This window comes from Lissotriton vulgaris, chromosome 1_1 (genome assembly GCF_964263255.1).
Source record: "Lissotriton vulgaris chromosome 1_1, aLisVul1.2, whole genome shotgun sequence".
Taxonomy (NCBI): Eukaryota; Metazoa; Chordata; class Amphibia; order Caudata; family Salamandridae; genus Lissotriton; species Lissotriton vulgaris.
In genome coordinates, this window is record NC_141685.1 from 314,211,170 (window position 1) to 314,224,253 (window position 13,084).

The 13,084-nt window shown below is 44.8% G+C and overlaps 1 protein-coding gene across 1 annotated transcript in view; it reads right to left on the reverse strand.

Annotated features, from left to right (window-relative positions):
* The window catches only part of LOC147747108 (vitamin D3 hydroxylase-associated protein-like), a 458,139-nt gene that overhangs the window by 221,502 nt on the left and 223,553 nt on the right, over positions 1-13,084 (reverse strand). The window contains exon 8 of the mRNA XM_086952359.1: positions 3,886-4,011. Coding sequence (XP_086808485.1) covers positions 3,886-4,011 — 126 coding nt within the window. The remainder of the gene's footprint in view (positions 1-3,885; positions 4,012-13,084) is intronic.

Consider the following 13,084-nt stretch of genomic DNA (forward strand, 5'->3'; position numbering starts at 1 on the left):
TCGTGAGCGGGTACTGGCAGAACATCGGAACTGTGTGTTTGCTATCTATCTATCTATCTATCTATCTATCTATCTATCTATCTATCTATCTATCTATCTATCTATCTATCTATCTATCTATCTATCTATCTATCTATCTATCTATCTATCTATCTATCTATCCATCCATCTATCTATCTATCTCTCTCTCTCTCTCTCTCTATATATATATATATATATATATATATATATATATATATATATATATATATTCACACAAAAGGATTGCCCAGATTTAAGACCGCACTCCGTAGCTAGTAAGTAACATACTTTATTTCAGAAAGGCATTCAGCTTGGCATCCCCACTGCAATCGTCAATCGTCCCTGGCCTGACGCGTTTCAAATCTCTTTTGATTCTCATCAGAGGCCCGTGTCAGCAACCTCTTCTTTTCAACTGCATTCTCCCGCTTGAGTTTTATGTAAATTACTTGTCTTCAGGTGTGCCTCCAAGCTAGGAAAAACATTCCTTTATTTTCAAAAGCACTCTGGGAGATGTAGTTACATTTAATCAAATTGCACGACCCTCCAGTGGGTTTGGTTGCTGCACATCAGTATGGGACAAACTTTATAGCCCTCCATTGGGCTTCAGGATGGAACTCTGGATGCCTGTATTTAAAAGACCAACTGCGCCCGCACAGAAGTGGAATTTTCCACCACCTGGGTCCTTGGGTTTAAAGATGGTGCGTCGTCTCACGCGGCCTGGAACCGCACGATTGTATTCGCACAAAAGGATTGCCCAGATATAAGACCGCACTCCGTAGCTGGTAAGTAACATACTTTATTTCAGAAAGGCATTCAGCTTGGCATCCCCACTGCAATCGTCCCTGGCCTTACGCGTTTCGAATCTCTTTTGATTCTCATCAGAGGCCTGTGTCTTACTTTTAATATTGATGGTTTCAGTTTATTTTATTCTTCGGATGCTAATCTTATTTTTAATAAATGTGTAATTGCAGGGGGTTAAATATTTTACTTTTAAATATACTCGAATTAATTAGCACATTTTGTACTTAAACAGTTTACAATTATTTAAGTTTTTAAATATTATTTATGTAGTTTTTATTTATGGGTATATATATCTATCTATCTATCTATCGATCTATCTATATATAAATATATATATATATATATATATATATATATATATATATGTATATATATATATATATATATTTGCTGCTTCCTCGTTACGCCGGGTCAGGCACTCATGCACGGGTGCATGTTGCGAGGGGCGTGCCTCGCTATTATCGTAGCTCCTTTTCTCTCTTATTTTCCCAAAGAAAAACAGCACTCGCGGGAGGAGGATCAACATTTTTATTTTCGACCCTCTGGTGCTCAGAGGGTCGAAAATAAAAACGTTGATCCTCCTCCCGCGAGGGCTGTTTTTCTTTGGGAAAATACGAGAGAAAAGGAGCTACGATATATATATATATATATATATATATATATATATATATATATATATATATATATATATATATATTATATATATATTGGTGTAATGAATATTTTACATCTTGTCATCTGATCTGGGTATTTGGTATCCTGAGAGCGCACGTACTTAGATTTTTGTGTGGATTTAATACCGGTTCGCTCTGCCGGCGTGTGCGCCATCTTCCTACGGTCCCATCGAATCAGAAGACATTTATATATGTATATATAATCATAAATATTTTACTACATAAATATATAAATTGTATATCTCGTCTTGGTGGGGAGGGTGCAGCACCTCTCCCATTTTTAAATAAATTCGAACCCTGGGAATGGAGGGGCATACTACCAAGGCGGGCGATATGTGATTATTGCAGCTTTAGCGGCCGTTTTCGGCCGCCAAGCGGCGATAATTCTATTGCCTTATTAGCAAGCTGTCGCTAACAGCAGTTAGCGACAGCTTGTAGGCGATAGCGAGCGGTTTGGGGCCCGCATAGCATGTCAGCGATATTTATCGCTAATGACATGTAAAGTGGGCATACCCAACCTGTTATGACTGAAAGCAGTCGCTAACGTCGCTATCGCCTAGTAGCAAGGCAGGCGTACGATGGAAATATTCGCACTAAGCGCGAATATCTCCAAAAACTAACGCCTGCTCAGACCAGTTCTTAGCTATTATATCCAATGGGAGTTGGATATTATGGCTAAGTCCCTGTTAGCGATAATGTGTGAATATAGCTGGATTACCAGCGATAATCGCGCATTTCGCGGCTAATGCAGATATTTTATCGCTTTAGAGATAAACATTGCAAATAGCATGTTATTTCTGAGATAATATACGGCGATGCTTGGCGTTAAAAAAAAAAGTACTGGCTAAGCCCATTTAGTGATAAATGTCGTTAGTTGTTGGTAATATGCCCCGGAGTTCGTAGGGCCTTAGAGTGGATTGGCGAGGGGGGCAGCATGCCCTCTCCTCTTTATCTCATTTTGCAACCCTGGGGAACTTGGAACCAAGGGCCTCAGTGAGGCATGGGAAGAGGGAGCCGCATGTCCCCTTAAGGGTAGAGGGTCCCAGAAGATGGGGTCCCGAGGCCTTGTAGAAGCTTGGAGAGGGAGGCCACACACCCCTGGCTGTCAAAATAAAGGAAGGCTCTGGCCCACCCAAGGTGGTACATTTTTGTAAGTGCAGGATTTTTTCAAATGTTGCAGTGTATTAACTAATCAATTGAATTAAGGATGATTTTCCAGCAATGAAGGGACTTGTCTCACCCTCTTGTGTAAGACCAATGAACCTAATTAAAATAAATGTGCTCCCATGGTTTCTGTTGTTATTTTAGATGCTGTCCTGTTTTCTAAAGAAATATATTTTGTAGTCAGCTCCAAAAGCCCTCTTTCAAACCTTGTGCTTCTAGACAGAAATTAAGCACAAAGCATGAGGAAGGCAGCTAATGGTTACCCTATTTTAACAGCTATTTTATTGTGGACTTCTTGCTAACTACAACAGATAATTATTCCTGAAATCAATATTCAGTGGCGCTTTGCAATCCTGGCAGAAATGACCAAAGAATGTGGCCTTTTAAGGCTCTACTCTTAAATTTAACAAATCCTATTAACTTTTTTTTAAGTACAATTTATGATGGTGCAAGCTTTTTTCTAGGTTTTTGATAAGTTGAGGAACTGTGTCCAGTTAGTGAGCACGGATGTAGGAAAAAGTAAAACTCTGTCAGAGTCAGTTAACTACTGGAGGTTGGAAATGGAAACAAATAGGCACAGCTGTTTGGTGTAGCTATCCTTCCAATTGCATAGGAGACCTTTAGGGGATACATTGTAAAATACCTCCATTTAAAAACATACCTCCAGTTGAGAAGCGATTTTTCGAGTTCTATCCTCAGGTTTGGCAGGAAGAAAACACTCATACATGATGTTTCCCAATCAATTCTAATGCAAAGGTGATTTTGTGCTATTTGATTTACCATTCATATTACACCCCTGAGTTCTTAACGAATTATCCGATAACTTTTAAAATCTTTGCCTCAAATAACCTGCTGGGACCGACTTTTGGAGGTAAGGCTAATGGCAATGTCACAAGCAAGAGGATGACTGGGTCCAATTCCAAGTTTGTTAGGGATGAAACTGATTGTTTTGTGTATTGTTAGTCATCAAAAACTTTTCATTATTCATCTGTTTAGTTTCATGACTAATAATTTAGAAGCCTTTCTTTATATTTTGCCACTGAATTTAACAAATATGCAAATGTATTGATATATTTACAACTTTAAAAAAAAGCTTTTAACATGCCCTTCATTCTCACCTTTATCTCTTAACATTTGAACATGTTGGAAAGGAGTTCTGCTGTGTTAAACATTATTATTATTTAAGCAATGTACTGTGCTGCATTATCAGTCAGCATGTACTAACCGTATGGCCAGCTTTCTCGAGGAGCGTTTTGGTTTCCTGGACTGCTCGTCTCATACATGGAACCGGCATGTTATAGCCATCTGAGTCGTAGAATCCAATCCTCAGTGGCGCAGAACTTGAGTAGACCTGGAGGGAATCAAATGTATAGAGTATGAATAAGCCCATGTATTATATTGAGAATTAAAAAAAAAAAGTGAATTGTAAACAATTCATTCACATTCAGGCATAAACAGCCTCCAACAATGGTATATCTAATCAAGAGATCTTTAAACATGTGGATTACATTGCTGTGTGGTCATATTCCATTACATTGCTTAAATAGTTTGCTTTTATCATATTTTTACAGGGTTTAGAAACTGGTATTGGTGCAGTTCTGAACTACAATACCCAGATTTTGTGTTGCGCAACATTTGTGGCGTGCAAAATCTGCACCAATAATTGCTGGTACTGTGAGATGACATCCCGCAGGTACCCTGCAATTACTACTTTGCAAAATGATTTCCACTGACTACACACTGCTCTTTTTGCTTACATAGCCGTCTGATAACACTATGGGGCCTATTAGGATGGTGGGCGGACTTCAGTTCGCCCGCCATCCTCTCAGTGCTGGGACCAGCCACCAGACGTGCGGTAGTCCTGCACTGCTGATTGGGATGCGACCGCCACACTGGCGGTCGCATTCCGCATATTTGACATTGTGGCGGGTGCTGCTTACAGCAGCACCCTCAGCTTACAGCAGCATCCGCCGCAATTCCAAATTAACATATTGTGCATTCCCATGCACAAGGCGGCAGGCCACCTTTTGCATGGAACTGCAGGGGGTACCATGGGTACCCCTTAAGTGCACCCTCCTACCCCCACACACCCTGGGGGCCCGCAACAGGCCCCCAAAGCACATCCCTGCCAGCTTTCCATGGAAAGGCCTTTACAACCAATCATCATAATATGGATGGTGGTGCCTTCTAGGCAACACCACCATATTGTGCCCCAGCTCATCCCAGCCGGCAATTGGAATGATTGCCGAACGGCGGAAAAGCGGCGGACATAATTTGGGTCTGCTGCAATTCCCCAGCGGGGGTAAATCAGTTCGAATGGTGGGTGGATCATCCCCACCGGGCCTGCAGTGGCGATTTGCCCGCCATCCTAATGATCCCCATAGTTGATTCCTTTCCTCGTCTCTTTCAAGACATGCAGAAGTGGTAGATGAAAATGTTTCTACATTGCACAGAAAAAAGTGGAGACTCACAAGAATTTGGCATTATATTTGGCTTCTACTAAAATAGATGTACTCATGCTTGAAAACCTTGATTTGTTTTCTAACAACAGTCTTTATTGAAAGTGTATAGGCAACTGTGTTTGTGTATGTTTATCTACACAAATATTGTACCTACAAAAGCGTGACATCAGATTCAGTTTGTACTCTCAGAGGGCCTGATTCACAAACGTAAATTTAGACTAAAAGTCTAAGTTTAGACCTGAAGTCTACGTTTAGACCTAAAGTCTAACTTTACAAGTAGTAAAGTTAGACTGTTAGTCTAAGTTTAGACTGAAGATCTAACTTTACTGCTACTAAAGTTAGACTTTTGGTATAAGTTAGACTTTTGGTCTAAATTTAGACCAAAAGTCGAACTTTAGTAGTAGTAAAGTTAGACTTTAGGTCCAAACTCAGACTTTTGGTCTAAGTTTACCTTTGTGAATCAGGCCCAAAGTTCCCTAGCATCACACAAGACTGCATGTGGTCTTGTCTTCTGTGATGTCATAGATATCAGCAGCAGTTTGATAGAACCGATATCTTACAGTTACTCTTTGCTTCATTCACTATAGAATCCTGTTAATTGGTACTGTTAGTTGCATTCAGGGCACAATCCTGGGAGAAGGGCAATTTCTCCCCAACAATAGCAATTAAGTAGAAGTCAAATAACTGCCTCCAATGATTCTATGTTAATAGTGGCTCTCCTACTTGCGGTAACGATGTTGGTGGTTAAGTCAACAGCGAGACCCTTTCAAATACCATTTCGTAATTAATTCCTAAACCTGTTTAATGATTCAGAAAACCTTATCCAAATCATTCTGAATCGCTAAGGGTTTTAGCATTTACAAACCCTCTGATTTACTGAAATTGTGAATGCTAAGACCCATAGTTCATGAGGCTTTTAGTGACCAATCTTGCAATGGACTGCTTATGAATGATTTTAATTTGTGTGCACCATAATACTGACAAATAATTAAGCTTCTACTCTACATGATTCAAGTTTTGGTAGTTTTGGGGGACGGAAGATAGCTTGAGGACTAAGACAGGGCAAACGCAGTAGTTCTGAGGCATATCTCTGTGCCCCAAATGTAAGTCTCCTTAGTTAAAGTTCAGTTCAGTGGCTTCAAGCCAAGTGGCCAAGTGTGGTGGGACTCCAAAAGACTCTACATCAACTGTCTCCAAGCTGGTATGCACAGCCTATTAAGTTGTCTCTTTCCAATCTTTCAAAAGTTGATTAAGTGGAATCCTATGATCTTATGGGTGGGCAAGTAATAGACATACCTGTCCATTTCCATAAGGCCTTGGAAAAAATATGACACCGTCCTGGCTTGCTCAGAAGCGGTCGCTCCTCACGCTCCCTGATCATCCTGACTTCGCAGCGCTATAGTCATCATTGCTGCCTGGTATCGTAGCGCTTACTGCTTACCGCTCATTGCTGCTAATTATTAATTGAGCACTGCTCGCATTGCCTGTAACATTATTTGTGCTTGGTATCGTAGCGCCATACTGCTTACTGCTCACTGCTGTTAATTAGTAGTTGTTGCACTGCTTGCATTGCCTGCAAAATTATTTGTGCCTGATTGTACCGGTAGCACTGCCCAGATCATAGCGTTATTCCGGTTGTGCCCCAATCTCGCCCTGTTTCGCTTTTTGTTTGTGCTGCCATTTTGTTGTTGTGACTCCTAGCCCGTCTCTCCACCCCGATCCCGCCTCCCAGCTGCTCCTCCCTCCCACTGATAGATAAGGATTGACCCATCTAGTCTAGTGCTGTGACCGTCCTGGCTTACTCAGAAGCGGTCGCTACTCACGCTCCCTGATCATCCTGACTTCGTAGCGCTATAGTCCTCATTGCTGCCTGGTATCGTAGCGCTTACTGCTCGCCGCTCATTGCTGCTAATTATTAATTGAGCACTGCTTGCATTGCCTGTAACATTATTTGTGCTTGGTATCGTAGCACCATACTGCTTACTGCTCACTGCTGTTAATTAGTAATTGTTGCACTGCTCGCATTGCCTGCAAAATTATTTGTGCCTGATTGTACCGGTACCACTGCCCAGATCATAGCGTTATTCCGGTTGTGCCCCAATCTCCTCCTGTTTCGCTTTTTGTTTGTGCTGCCATTCTGTTGTTGTGACTCCTAGCCCGTCTCTCCACCCTGCTCCCACCTCCCAGCTGCTCCTCCCTCGCTCCTCCCCCCTCCACTATCCACTTATGACAGATGCTTCTGCGCGCAGCGTTCATGTGCAGCGGACGCGCCCTATGCGCACCGAAGGTGCGCCAAAGGTAAGCCCGTGTACGCCCGTCTGCGCCTGGACTGCGCCCAGCGCCAGACCCCCTGGCCCCCGCAAAATCTACTCCACCCGCATAACGTACGACGCCGCAACTCGCTCAGCACTTAACCCCGGCAGACTCCCAAACTGCTACCAAGCCGCCCCAGGGCACACCCATGGACCTTTCACCTGCCACTCCTGCAAGTTCGACTGCATCAGGACCCACACCAAATCCATAGACTCCAAACAGAGCTCCGACACTATCCACCTGAAGTGCATCCTGCTCAACACCCGCTCGGTCCACAGACACGCCATTGTGCTTTGGAACCTACTCGACACCACATCGCCGGACATCGCCTTTCTTACAGAAACCTGGATGAACGCCTCATCAACGCCCGACATCGCCATAGCCGTCCCGGACGGCTACAAGATCATCCGAAAGGACCGCATCAACCAAGCGTCCATAAGATCACCATCCGCATCACGACCACTTCCGATGACAACCTCACAACCGCCGAACACCTTCACTTCCAGATTCACACCGACCCTAAGACCACACTCAGAGGCACCCTCATCTATAGACCACCCGGACCCCGCACACAATTCAGCGAAGACATCACTGACTTCATCAGCCCACACGCCCTCCCCTCCGAGGACTACATTCTACTGGGAGACCTCAACTTCCACCTGGAAAAGAACAACGACAGCAACACCACCACCCTTCTGGACAACCTCGCCAATCTCGGACTCAAACAACTTGTTGACACCCCCACCCACTATCGACCCAATCTTCACCTCCAGCCAGCACATCTCCTTTAATCACACCACAGCTCTCCATTGGACAGACCACAGCTGCGTTCACTTCAACTACAAAAAAAACACGACCCACAACCATTTCCCCGGAGAAACTGGAACACAATTACCACCGACCAGCTCTTCACATCGCTTCACCAAAACCCTCCTGCAAAATCATCGGACCCAAACCAAGCAGCCACCAACCTCACACAATGGATCACCCACAGCGCTGACAAATTAGCACCCTTGAAAAACCATCAAATCAAGCAAGGCAGCAAAAAAGCCCCCTGGTTTAATGATGACCTTAAGAAATTCAAGAAGATCTGTCGCACCCTTGAGAAAGCCTGGCGAAAAAAACCAACCACTGAGAACCTGGCCACCTTCAAGAACGCCACCCGCAGACACCACCAACTTATCCGATCCACCAAGAAGTCAGCATTCAAGGATCGACTCGACAACAACGCCCACAACAGCAAGGAACTATTCAACATCGTCAAAGACTTCACCAGTAGTGAAGTAGTGTGGCTGTAGTGAAGTAGTGTGGCTCACTGGTTAGAGGCGGCAGACCCGAGAGCAGAGGACGGCCCGGGACCAGGGTTCGATTCCCGGCGCGGCAGGTTTCTGGACCAGGGTCAGCGGACTCGATAATTCTCTCGCCTCGGTGCCCACTCTGATCAGCGATCACACTCGGCAACTCTGGGCATTAGCTTGCCTCATCTTCACTAACGGCCCCACCAGACCGCCGGGGATGCCTGGTCTCACCCTGGAGATACCCATTAAGGGACCATCTCTCAGGGAAGCCAGGAAGGGTTTCGCAGCGGTCGAAGCGCCTTGGGACCCTACGGGTAAGTAGTGCGCTATATAAATGCCTATACATTTACATTTACATTTACACCAACCCCACCGCCGGCACCAACGACATCACTCCCTCCCAAGACCTCTGTGACTCTCTAGCCTCGTTCTTCCACAACAAAATCGCTGACATACATAACAGCTTTGGAGACCAGTCCACCCCACCCACCTCCGAACTAAAACCCCCCTCCAACAACCTTTGCGCCTGAAACCCAATCACCACTGAAGACACCATCCGCCTGATGAACACCATCCACTCAGGATCCCCAACCGACCCATGTCCCCACCACATTTTCAACAAAGCAGACTCCATTATCGCACCCCATCTCCGAGACATCATCAACTGCTCCCTCAACTCCGCTACCTTCCCGGAAAGCTGGAAACATGCCGAACTCAGCGCCCTCTTGAAGAAACCCACAGCAGACCCCACTGAACTTAAGAACTACCGCCCCCATCTCGCTCCTCCCATTCCCTGCCAAAGTCATTGAGAAAGCCGTCAACAGTCAACTCGCCGCCTTCCTCGAATCCAACAAATCCATCGACCCTTCACAGTCCGGCTTCCGAGCCAAACACAGCACCGAGACCGCCCTCATCGCAGCAACAGACGACATTCAAACTCTACTGGACAACGGAGAAACAGCTGCCCTCATCCTACTTGAGCTCTCCGCAGCCTTCGACACAGTCTGTCATAGCACCCTTATACAACGCCTCAGCAACGTCGGAATACAAGGAAAAGCATTGGACTGGATCATATCGTTCCTCGCCGGAAGAACCCAGAGAGTCCGCCTCCCCCCTTGTAGATCAGAGGCCACCGAAGTCATCTGCGGCGTACCACAAGGATCTTCACTCAGTCCCACCCTCTTCAACGTATACATGAATCCCCTCGCAATCATTGCGCGCCAACACAACCTCAACATTATCTCCTACGCAGACGACACCCAGCTGATCCTCTCCCTCACCAAAGACCCAAACACCGCCAAAACCAACCTACAAGAAGGGATGAAAGAAGTACCCGAGTGGATGAAGAACAGCCGTTTAAAACTGAACTCGGACAAAACGGAAGTCCTCATCTTAGGATCATCCCCATCCACCTGGGACGACTCATGGTGGCCAGCGGCCCTGGGATCCGCACCCACACCAACGGACCACGCACGTAACCTGGGCTTCATCCTGGACTCCTCCCTCTCGATGACCAGACAAATCAACGCTGTCTCATCATCTTGCTTCAACATTCTACGTATGCTCAAAAAAATCTTCCGTTGGATCCCCACCGAAACAAGAAAGACGGTCACCCATGCACTGGTCACAAGCCGACTGGACTACGGAAACACCCTTTACGCCGGAACCACAGCCAAACTACAGAAAAAACTCCAACACATCCAAACCGCCTCAGCCAGACTCATCCTAGACATCCCCTGCCAAGCTCACATTTCCGGTCACCTGAAAGACCTCCACTGGCTCCCAGTCAACAAGAGAATAACGTTCTGCCTCCTCACCTACGCACACAAAGCCCTCTACAACCTTGGACCCGAATACCTCAACACGCGCCTGTCCTTTTACACCCCCACCCCCCAACTACGATCGTCCAATCAAGCCCTTGCCGCAATTCCACGCATCCAAAGATCCACCATGGGAGGAAGATCCTTCTCCTACTTAGCAGCCAAGACCTGGAATTCTTTCCCCACCCACCTCCGCCTTACACAGAACCACCTCTCCTTCAGAAAACAACTAAAAACTTGGATATTCGAAAAGTAAAGTTCCCTCCCTCAAGCGCCTTGAGACCCTCTGGGTGAGTAGTGCGCTATACAAATTTAAACTTGACTTTAAACTTGGTATATAGGTTAACCTGTCCTTAGGTACATAGTTTGCATCATTGGTAATTCAATGTCAATTAACTCTAACAAAGAATAAGGTTTCTTCCATTGCAGTGGCTTAGTGTCAAGAAGATCCTTTTTAAATGTAAATAATAGATATGCCTCCATTTTCATGGAAAGAATCTAAATAAAGATAGTTCACATGGTCTATTTTAACTTGAGAAGAAACTCCAGATCCGCCATGAACATAAACTTGGTATAAGAAGTGTGTTCTTCAGACAAAAAAGCATATTGGAAAGGAAAGGTAAATGCTACTTACCAGTATGCATCTGTTCTTGGCATATAGACCAGCAGTGTCTCACACTGAGCATTAGATTGCCACCTGGTGTTGGGCTCGGATGATTGCATGTTGTTGTCGTCTTGGAAGAAGTCTTTGTAGTAACAAGATAGGTGACTCCTCCCTTGGACGATAGTGCGCATGGGCATCGACTCCATCCTTAGATTGTTTTTCGCCATGATGGGAAATGATGAAGTTAGTAGAAATAGAAAAAAGGGATGTCCATGTGTGTATAGCTAATTAAGATAGAAATGGAACAGATACAGGTCCCGGGGAGGTGGGTGGGCGTGTGAGACTCTGCAGCTCTGCATGCCAAGAACAGATGCATACTGGTAAGTAGCATTTACCGTTTGAGGCATATGAGCTGCAGATCTCACACTGAGCATCGACTATACAGCAGTGTTTCCCCTGGCGGTGGTCGCCTGAATCTGTTGCAGTACTTTGAAAGAGAGTTTTGAGGACAACTTGGCCTACTGCAACTTGCTGCTTTGCTTGCACATCAACACAATAGTGTTTAGTGAAGGTATGTATTGTAGACCATGTTGCTGCTTTACATATGTCTTCTACAGTTATGTTCACTAAGAAGGCCATAGAGGCTCCTAGTTTGCGTGTGAAATGCGCTTCAGGAGGAACTGTTAATGTACGTTTTGCTTTTTGATGGCATATTTGTATGCATTTTCCAATCCACCTAGTAATTCCGGCTTTAGAGATGGGGTTGCCTTTATGTGGTGGTTAGAAAGCTACAAACAATTGTTTTGTTTTTCGAAAGGTTTTAGTCCTATCAATGTAATATAGAAGGGCTCTTTTTACGTCTAGGGTGTGTAGAGCTCTTTCTGCTACAGAGTCTGGGTTTTGAAAAAACACTGGCAACTCTACTGTTTCAAAAGGGGGTCCCATGAGCCTGGTAAGAACAATGTTTAGGTTCCACACTGGAGAGGGTGGTAACCTAGGAGGAATGATTATTTTAAATCCTTCCATAAATGCTTTAATTGCAGGTACCCTAAATAATGACAGATGTTGTCTATTTTGTAGGTACGCAGCAATGGCTGCAAGATGAAGCCTTATAGATGAATATGCTAGACTACATCTTTGTAAGTGTAGAAGGTAGCAGATCATATTCTGGATAGAAGTATCCAGTGGATCAATTTGATTATTGTTGCAGTAAATAGCTAATCTTTTCCATTTTGCTGCATAGCAGGCTCTAGTAGTAGGTCTTCTGGCTTCCTTAATGATATTAATACAGTCTGGTGGTAGGTTAAGGTAACCAAACTCTAATGCTTCAGGAGCCAGTTCACTAGATTCAGTTGATTTGGATCTGGATGTCTGATATCTCCATGGTTCTGCATTAGCATGGATGGTGTCAGACACAGTTTTTGCTGTGGAACTATTGAGAGTTTTAGCAGGTTTGTGAACCAAGGTTATCGTGCCCATGTAGGAGCTACTAGGATCATCTTGAGAGACTGTTGTCTTAACTTTCGTACTACTAGTGGTATTAGTGGGAGTGGCGGAAAAGCGTACGCAAATCTGCCTGATCAGTTCATCCATATCGCATTGCCCTTGGACAACGGGTGTGGAAACCTGGAGGCGAAGGTTGGGCATTTTTGCGTTTTCGTGTGTGGCGAACAGATCTATGTCTGGATGACCCCACTTGTGAAAGAATGGTAGAAGAACTTGCTGATGTAATTCCCATTCGTGAATCTGTTGTGTCTGCTGACTCAACAGATCAGCTACCTGATTGTGAACCCCTGGAAGGTGCTCTGCCAGCAGAAATATTTTTTGTGGAATGGCCCATCTCCAAATGTTCTGTGCGAGCTGGGACAGTTGCAGAGAGTGTGCCCCCCCCTGTTTTTGAATGTAGTACATGGCTGTCATGTTGCCC